The sequence below is a fragment of the Monopterus albus genome, unplaced genomic scaffold (genome assembly GCF_001952655.1).
Source record: "Monopterus albus unplaced genomic scaffold, M_albus_1.0 scaffold80.1, whole genome shotgun sequence".
NCBI lineage: Eukaryota > Metazoa > Chordata > Actinopteri > Synbranchiformes > Synbranchidae > Monopterus > Monopterus albus.
Genome location: NW_018127960.1, coordinates 1,227,488 through 1,247,226, shown reverse-complemented (window position 1 = coordinate 1,247,226; position 19,739 = coordinate 1,227,488). Strand labels below are relative to the sequence as shown.

At 41.0% G+C, this 19,739-nt stretch overlaps 1 protein-coding gene across 6 annotated transcripts in view; it reads right to left on the bottom strand.

Annotated features, from left to right (window-relative positions):
• nrg3a (neuregulin 3a) overlaps positions 1–19,739 on the bottom strand; it is a 308,448-nt gene that overhangs the window by 115,657 nt on the left and 173,052 nt on the right. The window contains exon 1 of one of the 6 annotated variants that reach the window (XM_020606689.1): positions 9,982–10,249. The exons of the other annotated variants lie outside the window; for them this stretch is intronic. Within the exon in view, the coding sequence (XP_020462345.1) occupies positions 9,982–10,210 (229 nt within the window). The 5' untranslated portion in view covers positions 10,211–10,249. Of the gene's footprint in view, positions 1–9,981; positions 10,250–19,739 lie in introns of those variants that run through there. 6 annotated transcript variants of the gene reach the window in all.

Genomic DNA, 19,739 nt, shown 5'->3' with positions numbered 1-19,739 from the left:
CAATGATTTCTATGTAATGCAGCTGTCAGCATTACTCTTTTGAGAGAACAATGTCAATCTGCAATTCAAGCAAAACCAGTAATGTACTTATTCAAAAACTGGTGCAAATTTTTAAAAATGCACCTGATCCACTACAGCTTTTGTTAGCTCTTTTCTGGATATAGATATTGCTTTTCAGCAGGCAGGGTTAAAGGTCGCATGGTTCACTAGTAGGGACCTGCCCTCACTGTGAATGAATGAATCATGTGGAACGCCTGGGAACCTTTGGGGAAAAGGTTAAGGAGGTCCGCACTGCTCTCGGGCACTGGCAGACCCTCAGCAGAGACAGAGGATAATGGGAAAAGAGATCAGAAAAAAGGGGGATAACAAAAAGCAGAATCGGGAGTATAGTGGTTTCAGTAATTTAAATACAGTATGTTGGGAAATGGAAGGGGCGTTGTTCAGATCAGGTCCTGCTCACAAGCTTCTGATAATTTCATTATCTCCATACAATGTAAAACCTACACATGCTTGATAGAGTTGCAGGATATAGAGCTGATCTTATATAAATCTTATATAAATGAAAACTACTCAATCACTACCACTAAATATTTGACTGCAGACACTGCAGACCTCTCTCTCTGAATTCTAGACTATTAGCCTTGTTCTTCTGTGCTGGTACTTCTCCAGTGGAGCTGAGTGACACTGTCGTGCTTGTGCTTGCTCCAGTTATCTCCACCTTCCGTCTGAATCAGAATCAGTGTATTTACCATCATTTTCAGAAAGTAACAATTTGAAAGACACAAAAAGATGTCTTGCATTTTCTACCACAGAACACAATAAGCATATAACAACATCAGCAAGAGATATTTTACAGCGCTTTTAAAGTCGTATCTTCCATTAGTAATTTTTAAGACCCATACATTTGAAAAGCCGTCTTGCCCAAACCTGGATTATGAAATGCTAGTGGGCATGTTTCAACTCACAAAATGAAATAAGAATGAATTTGTGAGATATGAATTTACAGACTGTCATCCAGAGCAATTAGTTTAATATGGAATGAACTTATATTCAGTGCCAAAGTTGTTAATTATGACATTTAATAACAGCTTTCTGGCTACAGGGTTGGAATTTGACAGCACACCAAAATCATTTTATAGCTTCACTTTTAACCAACTGCATACTATGCAGCAAACACTGGATGTGAATCCCAAAGACAGTTTACAGCAGCATGAAGAAACTACAGCATGAACATGGATCCATGTAACAATGCAGCCATTAACGTTTTCATTAACTGAACCTTTTTAAAGCTTTACTTTGCAACATAATGCAATTAAACTTCCTTTGAAGAATGCATTTTCTTACTATCTAGAAAGAGATGGAGAAACAGAGTAAGAGGGAATTCATAATCTAAGAAAGCCATTTGGTACGTCCTGACATAATTTATTTGGCTTGCAAACAAAGGCCATAATCACAAAGCACATCCATGTCTTTCTTAGCACTTGCTCTGCAACTCTACTAGGTTTTTTCCCCCAAACATAAAAGATTTCCCTGCAGGCATGATTTCATGCTTGGACTGGGCTGTGCTGTTTTGTTAGTCCTGGCGATAAGTGACAGAAGCACCATTTGTCGTCCTCTCCCTTTGTTTTTTGTTGACAGAGTTGTCACAGTGCACTGTAGGTTGTTTAGCTTAACACTCGTCGCCCGTCAGCTCAGACGTTGTATGCACTCAAAGAATTGTGTCATTTTAAGAGGGTGTGTCGGAGTCGAGTGGAAAAAAATCTTCTCAGTCTGCTGAAAACATCACTGAAAGTTTGCAAAAACTGCTCACAGAAGTCAGATGTCAATCACAGCTGAAGAAAATAGTCCAGTTTATTCTACTGTGCTTTGAAGAGAGAAGGAGGGAAAGATCAATAAACCACTTGGTGCTGAAGAACACAACCCTTCAGTCCAAACTCCCTTTTGACTCTGTCTCCCTCACTCTTCTTACAGGAGGAAAAATGAAGAAGAATAAGAAATTAGCAGATTTTTACCTTTGCATCAAGCCACTACTTGGTTGTAGTGGAGAAGAGGCAGCAGCCAATTATGTAACATTTAATGATGAAATAGGTTTCCCTTCTGACAATGTAACAGTCCATCCATCCATTATCTATACATCTTATCCTGAACAGGGTTCTGGGGGGGGCTGCAGCCAATCCCAAATGACACTGGGCGAGATGCGGAGTCCACCCTGGACAGGTTGCCGGTCTATCACAGGGCTGAAACTTAAGAGACAGACAACCACACACACACAGGCAATTTAGAGTCGCCAGTCAACCTAAGCTGTGGGAGGAAGCCAGAGTACCTGGAGAGAACCCACGCAGGCACAGGGGGAACATGCACACTCCACACAGTAAGGCATCGGGTTGGCACTATCCATCATTTTATTCTTGTTCTTCCATATTGTAAACTCAGATTAGCAGGGGCAATGTACAAAGTCCCTTTCAGCATTTACAAACTCACTTTTGGAAAACTGACAGTGCACTCCTGTCATCTGCAAAGCATGTTTCCATACTACCAAGTTGTCCCGGATATGTTTTGGACAAAGGCAGGATGCTGACCCTGGGGTTTGTGTCTTGACTTCAATGTGTTGTTAGGTTTACAACCATAGGTTATGGTTAAGAAATGGGTCCTCTCAGCATCTACTACACTATGGGGGCATTCCATAGATGTTTTCTGTATTTAATCAAGACCACAGTGGTTTTTAATATTACCTAGTGCTTTGGTTTCTAAAATAACAATAAAAAGATGCTATAGCTGCTGGGACGGTGTACTGCAGCAGAAACAAGTGAAGTACAGCAGTCCTTCAAAATAAATATCATTACCTTTTAAAATTACACATACTGTGTCATCACTTTCAGAACTCATGTGCCTATAGAACATTATTTGTCAGCACCTTGTTCAATATGACCATTACAAAAACGATTAAACGACTCCCTCCTGATGGATGTGTTTAAGGGTTAGCTAGGGCTGGATTTAGAGACAAAAACTGTTCAGTTAAGGTTAGAGAAGGCCTGTTGTCATGATTACAAGAGAAATAATACAGAATGTTGTGAAAACAAAAACAAACTGTTGACTCTATCCCGCCTTTCCAACTTCCTCTTGCCTCATTAAAACATCACACATCCTTCACCGCACTTCTCCAGAGCAAGTAATTATTCAGTTTAGGAGACTCACAGTGCAAACATGTGTAAATCTGAAATCCAGATGGTATGGCAATATACTGTTTGAGTCCACATTTTGTTTGTATTAGAAATGTACTTCCCATATTTCCATGTAATCATGTGACAAAAGCTTCACCACCAAAACTACATATGACTTTATATCTATTTTCAGGCACAAAATGAAAGATATCAAACAATAATCCAGAGCCAGAAATACTCAAATATGTTTTAAGAAAAGGTTCAAGTTGTTCTAAACGCCACAACTCTAGATGCAGTTGTGACAGACCTTTACGGTGAATCTAACAAGCACCGATCTCTGTCTGCTACTTTTCACCATGTTTACCTCTGAGCGAGTTAGTGTTGTTTCCATGTATCACAGGTTGGAGAGCCCTTAAACCAGCTCGCTGTGTCTTGGTTTCTAGGCAGCTGCAGGCAGTATAAATACATCTTTTACTAACAATAGTTCCCAAGGTTTCAGGTCAGCAAATACTATGTAAAGTGATTATTTCTCTTCAAAAATGATGTAGAGCACTCCCAGAATATTAGTGCATGACTGACGCTGTACAATTCTTCCAACTTGCACTCGTTTGCTTTTGATCCAGCTCAGTAACCATGCAAAAATAAGAGTATTTTCAGTGAAACTTCTGTTTTATGTTTGCATTAGTAACCTAATAGACTTCTGGGAAGATATTTTCAAAGATGTCTCTGCCATTACTCATTTCCTGCTCAATCTCCCATTATTGTTTAATATAGAAATGATCTGTATTGGATAATAGACTCTACTGTGATTATACCTTTCTTTGTGACATTTTCATGTTTGTTTGAGCTACAAATCAAAGAAAACAGCTTTTTTCTGCACATTTTCATGTTTGTTTGAGCTACAAAGAAAACTGCTTTTTTTTCCCACAAAGAAATTGAATAAATGAATGTTTAAACATGCTTAGTGCAGAAAGTACTGCAGGTGGTCTACTGAAATGTCAAGAATTTTACAGTCCAGCCAAAACAGAACATCTCGACTTTTGTTGTTGTTGTTGTTGTTGCAGTCTTTTGTAAATCAATCACTTTCAAAGTGCCAGTTCAGCAAAATGGCCTAAAGCACTAGTCAAGTTATAATTTATCAAGAGCTAATAAAATACTGATTAGACAGTAACTGTTGAGCCACGGGGATGTGGTGAACGTGCTAACGTGCTACACTGATACTCCAGGCTGGAGTTATATTGCCTATATGGCTGAACACACAAAGGAAAACAATTATTTCACATCTTCTCTCTGTCTTTCACTCCCTACTTTATCTTTGCTTGTTTTATTCTCTCCTCTCTTTCCTCCCACTACATATGTGTGTACCACCACACAGATGTGTTTTAAAGCGTGACAGTCCCATCGGCAGGCCTTTAATGGTGTCCTTCAAGATGACATTCCCCCCAGAGTGATAGACCAACAGGCAGCCAGCCAGAAAGCCATGCTAACCGATAGCAAAAGTCTCTGGCAGGCTAGTCCTGGCCTGCCTGTTTATTGATTGAGCCTGAAAGCAGGAATAAAGAGCAGAGGCGCAGGGACTAGAGAAGAAAGGATACAAGCAAAAAAGCAATATGGTGTACAAAGACGGCTTATTATCCATACGAGGCTGTGGGTGTTAAACATGTAAGTAGGGGTGCAGCCATTTTTACACAGAAAAGAGGCATTTAACACAAGATAAAGCTGTCAGATCTGACTGGAACAGGCACAATTCTGTTCATGCTGTGCCATTTTTAGTGGAGGCACCAGCCAAGGAAGGACCTCAGTCAGGACAAGAGGTGTATTGTGATATATACAAAGTACTAACCCTGGATATACAAATATTGAAGGTCACGTCATAAAAGGACACCTATAGTCAATTATTAGCCTAATAAGTGTAACCCACTGTGTGCTTCTTGTCAGATAAGATTTATATTGCCTATTATAACTGCATTTTATAAGACAGGCAGATGATTATTTTCTGTGAATTTCTGCCAAATGAATATATGAATATGAAGTGTGAAAAAACCCAATTGTGGAACTGGCTCTAGCAGTGGTTGCAGTCTGTGCCTGTGGCGTGATAATTGAAACTGTGAAGTCTATATTTAGACTGTGTTCATGCTCCACATTTAAAGCAGTCATGATTATTTACTTATTTATTTATTTAATGCCTGGGCTGTGGCTTAATTGGTGGCACACAGTGTAAGCCTTGCATTCTGAGTCCATTTCTGAACAGGCTGTCTGAAAGGTGTTGGAAACAAATAGAAAGTCATGCCTGAAGCCTCACTGGTCCTTTTCTCAAACAGATGTTTTATCCTGGGAATCATTCAAATCTTTTCCCTCCAGAGATCGTAATAATATTACTCCTGATAGTTGGCTGTTGTGCAAGGTGTGTCTCTAATAAAAATGTCTAAGTTAAAATTTCATTTACATAGATAGAACTCTGTCCTCCTCTTTTTGAATCCATGGCAAACAAACAAAAAAATCACTTTCTTAAAATTAAACTGTGATGACATTTGCTGCACAGGTGCAGCAGAAGCTGACATTTCACTTAGACTGACCTGATTTCACCTGGTAGGGTGCAGGAATAGCACTGTTGGGGAAGCCTAATGTTGACTTAAGCGTCTGCCATCACTCTGCATTAGAAAGTGGGTTGCTATAAAAACCTACAGGATACGGTCATGCTAAACCTTTTCACTTCAACTGCTTTCTGTTCCTGGTTGGAATCATGTAAAGCTGGTAGCTATTTGCACACGTACTCTGACTTTTAGACTTAAATTGACCCAAGAGATGCTCGTCACCTGTGTCTGACTTACCAGCACTGACACTCAAATCAAAAGCAGTAATTTTATCAGATATGCAGCGCCGATGTGGGCTGTACCTGGACTGTACCACTGCAATTTCAGTAATTCTTCTCTTATCTAGTAAAAGCCTCAAATGGCACAAAGCCCTTTAGTACTGTGAATAGAAAATCTCATGTTACTAGTAGGAGGAGAGTCCAACCACCTCTTCTGATCAGCCAGCACCGCCTAGGTTTAACCTAGACCAACTAGTCATAAATGCAAATACACACTGTGTACTCTCCCACCTGTTAGACCTCTGTCCCAGCATGCATTTAATGGAAACCACACAGCAAGTATCCTACACTCCTGTTTGCTCTGTCTCTGCCTTCATCTACTTTCTTCCTTGTCTCACAAGTTGTGAAAGCATGTAGTGTGATGGAGAGGTTTGATGGTCCAACTCTTTTCCATCCCATTTTGCCCTGCTTCCTCCACCCCCTCTTACTGCTCCAGGATCTTTCTCTGTCTATCCTCCCATCTGCAGTCCACCACTGCAACAGCGATTTCCTGCTTTCACAAGTAAAGGCACCTCCTTGGTCTTTGTCAACAGGACAAAGAACTGAAACAAATGCACAGTGATTTATGGAAGCAACACAGGCACACACCCTGCAAACCTCTGCATCTAACATTTAAAAGAATTAACATACAATATGTGTGTGAGGAAACAAGCAGCACATACATGTGCACAAGACACAAGAATCCACAATGTGTTGTACAGTATGTTGTACAGTTATTTTGCTCAGTTTCTGAAAAACAGGCTCCGATGAGAACCAGCTAAGCACACACCGTGCACCCTGCACAGCACACAGCACTTGGAAACGTAGTAGTTAAAGGAAGTCAAAATGTCTTTGTAGGTTGAGAAGGTGTTGTTCTCCAAAATGCAAACTTGTCATGGAAATATTAAGAATCTGACATAATTTTAAACCACCTTTTGGGTGTGAACTCTTTGACATAAAGTAACAACTTTTAAAGAAAGATTACACATTTTACAAATAAATGGCTGAATCCATAACTCATAAACCCAGCCTTGCTCAAATTAACACCAAGTTTAACAGGTTTTGTTGCTACGACCTTACTTGGTCTGTGTGGAGATGACAAAATAGTTGATGTGATTCACAACGTGTCTACAGAGAATCCTTCATATTAAATGACAAGATCATACCAATACTGAAGATTTACTCGAAAGAGCTGACATGAAATTGTTGAGTAAGGAAGTGAAGCAGTGTAGATGGAAAATGATCAGCAATATATTAAAGCAAGACCAAGACATGACTGCAATGTAGCAATGACCTGGGCCCCAGAAGAAAAAGAAGAAGAGGAAGACCAAACACTACCCGAAGGGGCACAGTTAAAAAAGAAAAAGGCAGAGTGTTTGAAATCATAAAATGAGGCATGGATTCCAGCAACTGACTAAGAAGAGTGGAACTGCTCTGTGGAGGCCTTATGTGCCATGAGGCACAAAGCAGATAGGTAACAGGTAACCTTACTTGGTCTGACATGACGTGGCTAAAACATCAGAGCCACTGCTGTCTAACCTGCATTACTGAGCTAGTTCATGGACTTTGTGGCTATGGGTGCTACTGTTACACTATGTTGAACGTTCACCATCATCCGGTGATTGTCAGTAAAATTTGCATACACTGTCAGAGTTTGTCTCACATCACTGCACTATAAGAAAAATGGCAGACCTTGAAAGGTTTACTGTTAAGTGCATCTGTGCTGCATGGGCAAGATGAGATACACTAGACTGGCAACTCCTACCTTAGTGGAAGAGTGTGTGATGAGGGAGCTAGGGGGGTATGAACCTTTGTGTACACTACTCCCTCCTGGCAAAGCTCCCTGCAGGCCTCCTACACTTTGGCTGTATAGTTTTTCACTTATGCAGTGCAGTGGCCGTCCTCTGGTTATACTACAACCCTTAGTTAAGAAAAGCCAGAGCAGTTTTTGCAGCAGAGTTGTAGCTGCAACATCAGACACAGGGTGGTGGACATCATTATTGCACACCATGATCCAATAAAGATAACTACACACCTCTCTTCTCATTCTCTCATCCCCACGCTTATACAGCTGTCCAATACATATCCACCAAATCACCTCAGATTCCAAGGCTCTTCTGAGATAAGAACACCAGTCTATTATGTACTGCCTTGTTAAAATTGCTTTGACTGCCTACATTGCAGATTTTTTGATTGAATGTAAAGTTTTTTGTACTGCACTAACACAAAATAGAAGAGAAAAAAGCTTGAACACTGGAGGATTTGAGAAACTGTCCACTAGCTGAAAACAAAAGGTTCTGACCAACAACATTTTGTCAGAATTTACTTGAGTAAAAACGTAGCAGCTGTCCAACTGAGTCCAATGGATGTGTGCGACTGCAGGTGTTCCTTTTCTTACTTGTGTGTATGCATGGAAACATCTGTCAGTGTGGACTCAAGGCGCTGCACAGAGGCAGCAGGGCTAAGCTGTTGCAGCCACTGCATTGCAGATACGTAGCCTGGTGTGGCACGGCTCAGATGGATGTGTGAACAGGCTTCTGCGCTCTGACAGTACAGCCAAACAAAAACAAAATGGCAGTGTGTCAAGATAGCTTTGCGGTCAACAACGGGATAATCAGGGACATCTGATACATCTCTTATGCTCACTCGCTCGTCTGCACACAGACACATCAACACACATATACACACACTCCATTTGCTCATTTTAAAAACACCTGCTCGGTGCAGATAGGCCCACTACCACTGCTAATCTGTATAAGTCAGCCCAGCCCTCCCCATAAAGTCCCCCCTCTTCTTCCTGCTTGCTGCTCAGATCATATACACAGGACACCTCCAGGGCTTGCCAAATAAATAGCTCTAAGTATCGGGCCTCGTCCAGTCTCCTGGCCATCTGGCTCCTCAGTGGAGAAATGCATTACTCCCCAGGTGATAGCTGCAGCAGCGTCTCTCTGGATTGGCTTTGTATGCCTGCAGGTTCCATTCTGACACTGGAGATTATAATCATAAACTGGCTGCTACCACTGCTGCTGTTCATAGTAATATTTAATATGCCCTGCACCCTAAATATTATTACCATATTTTAGGAAATACAACTGCAGTACAATGTTGATGAAAATACTAATATGGTCATATTGCATCTGATTCATTTAATCTGTTTAAGTCAGATTCATTTTGAATCTAATTGAGACAGGCAAAATAAATAAAACCAGATAAAATAGAACTCAATATTAAATAACAAACTGAATGATTGACTAAGAGAAGTAGTGCAGATGTGAAAGTGACAGTTTTAATAACTCTATTTTTATGTGTTTTGTATTTTTATCTATTGTATGTATTTGTGTATTGCGTTACCTACTACTTATTAATTTCACACCTTGTCTTTGACTATTAATTACAAGACAGAAGCCATTTGTGGAACTGAAAACAGAAAAGCCCCAGATAGGATTGGATGCTAAGGACTGTATTCAGGTCAAGTGACTCTTCGGCAAATGAAGGCACTTGTAAAGTCACATACTGAATTTAATCCCGGAACCAGTAGCTGTGGTGCACGCTCAGAGTACTCTCACAAAATTTTATACCACCAGTCACATTACAGCAATCTCTCATCATCATGTCACTCAGCAGTATAAGATGCAATAGAACATTTACATTCTGTGTATCAGGCAGGTTCATCTCAGTCATATTTACATTATGAAGAGAGCACTTTGAATCCAGGAGGCAGCCATATTACACCCTGCTAATACTCAGATCCCTGCCCTAGTTGGAAACAATCACACCAGTCACTTATACATTTGTTGTTTTCACAAATAACAGCAAAGTATTGATATATTTTCTTTCTGTTCCAGCACAGCATTCTCTCAATTGGTCAATGATTATGTAATGAATCATAGCAGAGACAAAAACAAACACACTGGCCCATGAGCAGGTACAGTAAAGAGCTGGTTTAAATAAAAGAGTGAGTAAGCTTACATAATGTCCAGGCAAACAAATCCGGAAAGGCAGGGCTGGCAAAAACAGACTGGAGAAGCGGCTGAGCAGGCCGAGGTTGGTAACAGGTGGGTGAGTAATCCAAACAAACAAGATCCAAGGGAGCAGGCAAAAGGCTAAGCCCAAAAAAAACTAACAACAAGTCAAAAACAGACAGGCTAAAACAAGAGCCATGGCGGTTGGCAAGGTACAAGTCCATAAAAAACAACATGAAGCACTCGAGAATCAGGTGAGGTGCATGCAAAAGTAGCCAGCATGCATACGGGGGGAGCAATGGAGGGATAAGAAGCAAGTCTGCAGATGGGTGGGGCAGAGTCAGATGTACGAGGGTACCTGGTGGCTGGACTGAAAATGACAGGAGGCAAAACAAACTGGAGTGAGACAGAAAGTGTGACAGTTCTATCTCGAGGTGACATCTTCAGATTCTTAGTTTACTGAGTGGAAAGGAGTTTGTTCAAAAGTGTTCTATACATAAATGCAACCTTACTCTACTTCCAAAGCAATAGCAGAGAGCAGTGAGTAAGAAAGGAGTCAAATATTTTCTGCCCCATTTTTAAATTCCTCCATTAATCAAAGTGGAAAGTCCCAGAGGATTATTTAAGATATTGAACTACCACACTAATGTAAAAGCCAATAAGACTGTTGGAATCATACAGGGACCTGCAATATTCATACAGTCTGAAACCTTGTTAGAGAACCCACAGGGTGATTTAATAGGATCAATAAGTCAAGTTGTATTTTAGAACCATCAGCGTTGGAACTAATCGATTTCATGGGACATTCAGACCAAGTTCACAGAATGAATAGGTGATTGCTCTCTAGGGACTCTAAAGCTACGCTTCCATCACAGGCCTTAATGCTCACTCCTGATCTTTTCATTAGATTCAGTCTTTTTGTGCTGATGATTTACCTTCATGTCTGTAGCATCTGGCCTTGGCGTGATCTAAACTGCCACACGTGCAGAACTGAAACGTGAGCCGTGTGTACAAGAATAACAACAAGGTCATGCGTTTAATGGTCAAATTCTTCAAAAACTGCTGGATTACAATATGTCCTCTCTAGTTTGGACTGATCAGAAGCTTCTCCATAAATGTCCAACGCATGTGCAATGTCCTGGTCTCTCCACTGACCCCGTCGCTGTTGTTGTTCTCCTCTGTGTTTATTGTTATTGGTCTCTGAGGGGCCGCCGCCCAGTATGTGCAGAGATATGATATGATCCAGATGGAATATGAATCAGATCTGTGATAAAAAATCAAATTGGATTGTTCACACATCAGTGAAAAGATCAGATCAGTTCTGATTCACTTGGAAAGAAGAACAAAAGGCAGGTGAGGTGAAGGTAGTGTGTCACGCTCCTGTCTCAGCCTTGTGTAATTTAGACTCTGTTGTCATTTCCCCTCCAGCCAGCAGATGTCCCTGGACCTTCCCTCTGTTCCCACTTAAATAACTGCTTATCATTCCCTCATTATTTCCCTAGTATATATAAAGATTTACAGAAAATTCTGATGATGAAGCTATAGCGTGTATGTGCACCTTGTGAGCTATTGGAATAAATAGTTCAACGTGCAAATACATGAGAAATAAACAGTATATCCACAGTGTTAAATTACTGTATGTTTCTGTTTTCCACTACATCAGCAAGCATGAGCTCTATGAGGTCCCTTTGAATAAACTACTTAACATGTAATTGTTGCCCTGAAGCTCCAGAGCCCTTCATGAGTTTCCCCACTTTTCTAGGCTGTGCACTGCTTTGTGGGTTAGATTTGTGAGTAACAGAGTAATGTCTCTGGGGATGTGGGTGTTTCTACTTTCCAAAGCTTTTACTTTCTCCTTTAAGTGCAAGACTAAGAGAATCCATTTTTTTCCCGATAATCATTCTGTTTATCAAATTTCCCTCAAGTTTATTACACAGACCTGTAGACAACTTTATGTCAGCAGCATGTCAGACGACTAAAAACAGCTCCAAACTAGTCAAGGCATCTGCAATTCACAGAAAATCTTAGTAGTAAAGTAATTCATCCTTGTTCAACATGCAAGGATACTTAACGAGGACAAAGGCAAATTTTCTGCTAAGACTAAACACAAGTTGTTTTAAATCTGTAATCCACAAACAGCAGGACACAGATTTTTGGGTGTGTTGCTTCATGTACTCCCACACACATTCTAACAAACACAAACACACTATGATAAGTTTGTCAGCCCACCACCACCCCGCTTACATGGAATGCAGAGTGAGTTTCTTAATTAAGTTAAGAAGAAGCTATTACGTTTGGGACAGACTCAATTGTCCTCGCTCTGTGGCACCAGTGGCTCTGGGCTTCTAATCATGAGAGAGAGAGAGATTGACTGCTTGCCTGACAACAGTTTAACCCTCTCAGTTAATGTGGTCTTTGAGGACAGGGATTCTCAGTTTATTTGTGGGTGGAGAGCCTTTACTGTGACCTGTGAGCTGTCCATGCAGCTACATCAGAAGCAAACGTTACACTGGAGACCACAGAGTACAGCCGAGGCAATGTGTTCAACGCTGGCAGTAGGCAGGGTTTCCAAGCATCAGTTTATGCAAACGGCATGAAAAACAATTACTGGGTAAGAAAAATGATGAAAATATTCTATTTGGTAACATCTGTTTGAATACTGAATAACTGGGTTGAAACCTTTGAGTGTATTTTCAGTCCTTAGTGCTGGAACAGTAGGTGTTTGATAGCTACCTTCAATGATAAAACATTTAGTATAGCATTAGAATCGTGTTTACAGAGGTGGCATTTATTATTATTATTATTATTATTATTGTTATTAGACCACGTTTGAGCAGAAGAACTCAACAACAACTCATGTGGCTAAAATATTACCTACTTGTTATGAGTAAGGTGTTAGCAAACAGCTGGTTACGCATCCAGCAGAACATTAGAATTCATTCGAAGCTGTCCACCTGATGAATAAGAGCTCTGTTTTGGTGTCCACCCTCTCAAGAAAACTATCTGCCTCCTAGCTCCCACATAGATTCATCATTGAGAACGTGATTTATTAACATGGTTTCCTATTTTTACAAAACTGCTTAAAATTTGTGGAACTTTTGGTTCAGAGGAAACCCACTCCTGCTTCTAGGATGGGCCATGCCACCTCTGACACTGCACCTCTACTGATCTGTCAGAAGTTAGACAATGAAAATGGTCTATTTATAAAGTGAACCACTCTTCATAGCAAAGCAAGAGAACAGAGACAAAAGAAGACTCCCACTCTGTACTGACGACAGGATCATTCCATCACCCATCCACCTGGACCAGCAGGTTAACTCACACCCAGCCCGCTGACCGCTTTCCTACACCAACTCAGCTGCAGCATCTCCTTCACTTGTTAACCCTGGTGTTATTCTCCATACCCATTCCAAGTTCCACTGCAGTATTGGTTCATTTTGCATTCATTATCCTCATGTTTACTGGACTTGGTCCATGTTCTTATTGTGTTTTGTGTTTTTGTGGTGTTTAGTCATGTGTAATTGTCTTAGTTGTAATGATTAATAAAACATATAACCCCAAGTTGGGCAATTCTCTTGTTTTCCTTTTTTCACATCCACAGTCACTTTATGTATCCATTTTTTTTGCTACTTCATTTAATTAAGTTAATTTTCCCCAAAAGCTACTTTCTGGTTCATAAATTCTTCTTGGCAGGCCACCACAAAGATCGCATTAGCATTACTACGTTCGACTCCACGTTCACCATATCGATAGACAAATGGGTAAATTGGTTTAATAATTCTTATTAATATTCCCAAAATTCACATTTGAGCTACATTTTCCTATATATTGCTACAATATGGTCCCAAAAGCAGGAGATAATGGGCCATTGAATGGTGTGACAACATTTGATTCAGCTGGGGAGGCTTTCAGCTGTGGCTAAGCAATGACTAGAACCATAACTAGCACTTTCCCTGCATATTTGTTTAGCTTCCAGTGAGAATCCCAATGGGACACAGGGGCTGAGTAGTGGTACACTGCAGGCTGGGGTCACTGTAGAAGCCACTGCAAGTTGTAAAGCTTTAAGTGTGTGCAGCAACAGAAAGTTATCAGAGGACTGCAACACTGCTTTACACAGCACTCGTGATAACAGAAGCAGCATTACCAGCTCTAAACTTAATTTATTCAGCCACACAGTGTTTAATGTGAGTTTTAATTTTTTCCTGCCACATCTGCACGGATATTAATGCCTTGATTTGGAGTCAATTGACAGTAAATAAACAATATTCATACCATCTGTTAACCATGCCTTTAGTTTCGGGCTTTGGCACAATGCCAGACAAGTGTAAAAACAAACATGACAGCGTGTAAATCTGTTTTCCATGGAGTCCAAATTCTATAAGATGCATCGCACTAAGTCTCAAACATAATGCTGTAGCCTAAGGGCCAAATAAAGGATAGTCAAGCTCAGTGAAATAAACATCTCCAGCCTGACATTCACTCCTCACACAGCTTCCGCCTGACAGAATGACATCATTCTCAGAAAAGGAAACCGAGTTGATATCATCTTCCTCTTCTCTTCTTTCATTCTAGTTTGCTCCAGCTCTTGCACTTTCCTTTTTTCTCCATCTAACCCTTGCTTCCTGGCTGGCTATCATTCATTTATTCTCTCTATTTACTCTTCTTCCTGCGTTTCACCCTCTCTCTTTCCTGAAGAATAATACCAAATCCAATCAAAAAGGAGAGGTGCCCAGAGCGCACACCCTCACAATCAATACAAACAGCATTGCCAGCAGAGAAACTGTGTGATACACAAGCACAAAACATGTTCAGGAGCATACAAAACAAACAGACATATTTGCTTGCATTCTGTAGCTGGTATAACTCTCAGGTCAGCAACAACCAGGCCAAACAACTGCGTGTTGTTGGGTCATTGTAACCTTCTCCTTTAGCAAAAGAAATGTTTCTGAGGTGGCTGCTTAAAAATCAGTGCAGAGGAAATGCAGTTGAAAGAAAGAGTGCAGACTCTAAACAGATGCACTTCAAAACATAACAGTCATTATCTTTAATAACCCCAGAAGTCTTTACTGGGATAAAGAACAGTCCATAAAACTGAAATATTTGGCACAGATGTTTCCTTTGGGACTGTGGACTGAGGATCAATGTCTAATGTATCAACCCTGGCATCACAGAGAGCTACACTAACAGTGCATGGTACTGTAAGCATCTATGTGGCACAGCTAACTAGTCAGTATCAAGTGTCAACATTTCATTTCTTTGCAAAACAGAGAGTGCAGAGATAACAACTATGGACAAATAAAGGCTTTTTTATTATTAAGTAACATGCAATTGACATAAGCCATTTTCCTGGAAAAATGCAATGTTTTCCACGTCATGGCAGGCTACAGATGATGAAGGAAAATACTTTGGGGCTTTATGATTTAATTTGAATGCACCATTGACTCAGTTGCATGGACAAATGGCAGCTTGACAAAGAACATGTTGCGGTGTACCAACATAAACTGTGTGGTACCGACAGCTGGAAGGACTGTAAAATAACTCAGCTGCTGCTCTGTTTGTCTGTCTGCCTATAATCTTGGGCAGTTAAGAGTAGATTTAAAAACATCCACTCTGGCTAAACCTATTTTAGTTTCCAGGATGTGTTTTTCATTTTCTAAATGCACTAGTAACTTTCTGAATGGTGGACAGATGCATTATCTTAATACAGTCTATAAAACTCACTGAGGCAGTAACTTGGCACAGCAATCGCTCACAGTGGGCAGACAATGGACAGATGTCATTTTAAGTGTGCTGCACAGGAAGTAGGTTTTACATTTGCAGAATGAATGTGTGATTTATATTTACACCATCTCCTTCAAATTGGTCTTTGCGAGGTTTTAGAGTTTGCTGAGCTGCTGAGTTACGTTATTATCCTCAATTCTGTTGATTGTTCTGTTGAGCATGGTTGAACTCAAGACAAACTGAATTCTTTAGATGTAGTCTGGTTCTGCAAGGATGGCAAAACATTTTCATTGTTGGAAAATCATGGTAGGACCAGTAACCAGAGACAAGTCAAACACAGGGCACAGTGACCTATTGATGATGTTGTGTGTCACGTGAGTCGCCATGAACTAGTCTTCCTCACTCCCTCCATCTCAGGTTTCCTTTGTTTACATCTCTCTGTGTTCATCTCCCTAACTCTGAGAGACTCCTGAAGCTTCAGTGTGCCTCTCTCTCTTTCCTGCTGCCAACTGTGCACACAAACACATGTATCTATGTGTAACAATTTTTGTATACAAATCTCCACCTCATACTCTGTTCTTTCTTGACTTTCTCCTCCTCTTTACCTTGGTCTTGATCTTCTTAATCCCCTGTTGTTCTGTCATTATACTCCTGCACCACACACACACACATTCACCTTGCCTTTTCTCCTAGCCAGCAGAGGCAGGTGCCAGGTGGAGGAGATCCATCACAGTGACAGAGGCGGAGTGCTGCAGCCAGCAGAACAAGCATGTCTGGCTCCATCTTTGCCTTTAGAGATGACCTTGCCAGTCAGCTATAATGGTTCTATTAGCATTTGCTGATCACATAGAGCAGGTAGATATTGTCCTGACACAGAAAAGAACATAACTAATGTACATTTGCTGTTGCTCCATGAGAAACTCTTTAATGTTATTTACACTTTATTATTCTAATGAATAAAATAAAAAAGTGCTACCCTCCCAGTGCAAACAGATTGAAACATTCTGTCCCTGTTTTTCACACACATGTAAACAGCCACCCTCCCTACAGCTGCCCGCTGTCCCTGCACAAAACCTCTTTGCTTACGATGTGTTTTTGTTTTTTGCTATGTTGCAGCTTGTTTCTTCTGGCTGAAAACCACACCCAAACCTGAGCAGGAATTGATCAGTTTGCACTAAAACAATGTAACATTGGTCAAAAACAGCTCCGATGGAATTTCCAGAAGTTAAGATTGCACCTGAACTCTAAACCACAGGGGTTTGGTTAGAAGAGCTGGCACAGAGACTTTAATGTCATACACTGGAGATGAGAGAGAGAGAAGCATCAGCACCATAACAGTGCAGCTCAGTCTGGATGAAACAGGAAGTGCATCATGTCCTGGCATCTATTTGCTAAAATCTCAAGTATACTGGTTTTAAGCTTTAGCAAATAAAACACAGATAATGATTCAGTTAGAGAAATGAAAAAATATTCTTTTGGTCTGTTAATTCTGGATGGTAGTGCAGTTTATTCTTCCTTCATCCAGAAGTGTTTAATATTAGATTACCTGTAAATAATCAGCCTGCTGTGGCTCTGAAAAGGTTAGTGTGGTAAATCAACACTGGGACGGACACGGCTGCAACTTCAGTGCTGAGGCACATCAACATTGCACAGGTTGATAGGCTTTTCTCATCCCGCCCCGAGGCGACGGGTGTCCGACAGATTTGTCATTCCCATCAGTGGCGTGAAGAATACATTTATCTGCTTGGTGAAGGGAACGCAGAGGATGGATTAGAGTCCTGCTGCATTTGATTCAGTCAAAAATTTCAGACCATCCGCGAAGTCTCTCCGTCCGCCGACTGATTCCACTGCTTTCCCTTTTCCCCCGTCATCGACTGAGTTGGCTGAAGTGACATCAGTCTCTCTCCCCCACACATATACAGAGAAACACATAATCAGTGAAATCCTCTACAAGAAGCCTCTGCTGGAAAACTCTCTGGTGTTCTGGAATTAATCAGCCCACAAGAGGCGAGTCCAAGGATGGAGCGAGTCGGCTCATGAAGCAGAGAAGAGGGACAGATGGATGGAACATGACCAGTGGATCCTTTGATTGAAGTCTAGTGACTATTAATGGATTTGAAAGTTACAAGGTTTTTAGAGGATATAATCTTACATTTTATTCATAATAACTCGTATCTCCTTAAGACAGCAAATGTGCAACGGTTGTCTCTTAGTTGGCCCGAGGAAAAGCTCACACACAGAAAGCAGAGTCATGTGAGTGCGTGACAGTAAGCAAAGCCTGACATCCTAATGTGTCAGTCACAGAGAAACGGACACCAGGGGTCTAAGGATTTAAAGGACATATTAGGTTTCTGGACTGCTCAAGAAATATAATCACACATGAATGATTTATCAATGTCAGATGGCTCATTCCAGCAGATCTGGATCCCTTGATACAAGATTGTCCAGCTTTCTTGACAACTTCTGCAGTAGATATTAATAATGAATTCCATTCAGGTGTCTTTAATTTGCATCCCATGAAAGCAGCTTCACTGTCTGAAGATTCTGTATTTGCTGACGGCGAGAGAGAGATCATTTCAGAGGCCACTGCCTACTGGTGTGGAAAATCATTGTTAGAAATTCCACATCGAGAAACAAAATAAACACGCAGGCATCAATCCATTACCTTTTCTTTGGGGGATTTTCCCCCTCCCTCTTTTAGTGGTGAAATGGAGATGTAATTTTTCATAGCATGAGTGAGTGCCTCTTTTTTTTGAGGATAGCACGCTATCATAGAACACATCTGATTGCTGAAGAGAATTTGTGCCCCATCTCTCTCCATCCCTGTCAGTGTCTGTCAGGATCTCTCTGTTCTAGTCTCCCAAACAAACAGCAGATAAAGACAATGATTGCTAATAGAAGGACATGTTGATGACAGAGCACACACCAATAAAGCACTGACTTGACAATGGCATGAGAAGACTAACAAAAATATAAAAGTCTTCACTTTGGAGTAGGACAAGTCCTTCAGTCACGGATTTAAAGGTTCGACAACAATTACAGCACTGAGGTCACGTCCTCTGTGTTTTTTCATGCCTGTTTCCATTTGTCACACACAGAAGCAGGTGTCTTAGGAAGGACATGAATGCACTTAAAAACAATGGCATAACCATTCTGTGTGCAGCACATGAATCTGCTGTGACCACCGGGCAAGACATAATTTATTGTCAGATATTATTAAAATACAACTGACTGCAGCTCTGGCCTTCTGTCTAGGGTGGCACTGCTGTGAGAAATCATGGCTTTTAGGTCAGCTTTATGTTTGAGTCTTTAATTCTAGATAGACCAAAGTTATACATTGTTCTGTTTTTGTTCTCATGTTTTTTGTGTTCACACAGACTTTTATGTATTTATTTATTTATTTGTAAGGGACTATGATCCTACCTCACGAGGGGAATAATAAAGGTTTATTTTTGAGACTGGCAGCGAGTCATCCTGCACATCACAGGACCTGAAGTGGACGTCCAACATAAGGACCAGCAGAGGATGTACTTCCTGCGCCAGCTCAGGAAGTTCGACCTGCCCCAGGAGCTGCTGATACAGTTCTATAGAGGAATCATCGAGTCTGTTCTCTGCACCTCCATCACTGTCTGGTTTGGCTCAGCAACCAAACAGGACAAGTACAAACTTCAGCGGACAGTCAGGACTGTAGAAAAGGTCATTGGTGTGAGCCTGCCCTCCATGGAGGACCTGTACACCGCACAGGTCAAAATGAGGGCGAAGAGGATCATTGCAGACCCCTCATACCCTGGATATAATCTGTTCGAACTCCTGCCCTCTGGACGGCGTTACAGGTCACTGTACACTAAGACAACCAGACACAGGGACAGTTTCTTCCCCCAGGCCATCACTCTGATGAGCACTTAACCAACGACAGTATGATTGGACAATAACCCTCAGTGAAATACCTGTATACAGTCAGGGAAAAAATTTTTTGAACCCCAGCTGATTTTGTAAGTTTGCCCACTAACAAAGAAATGATCAGTCTACAATTTCAATGGTAGG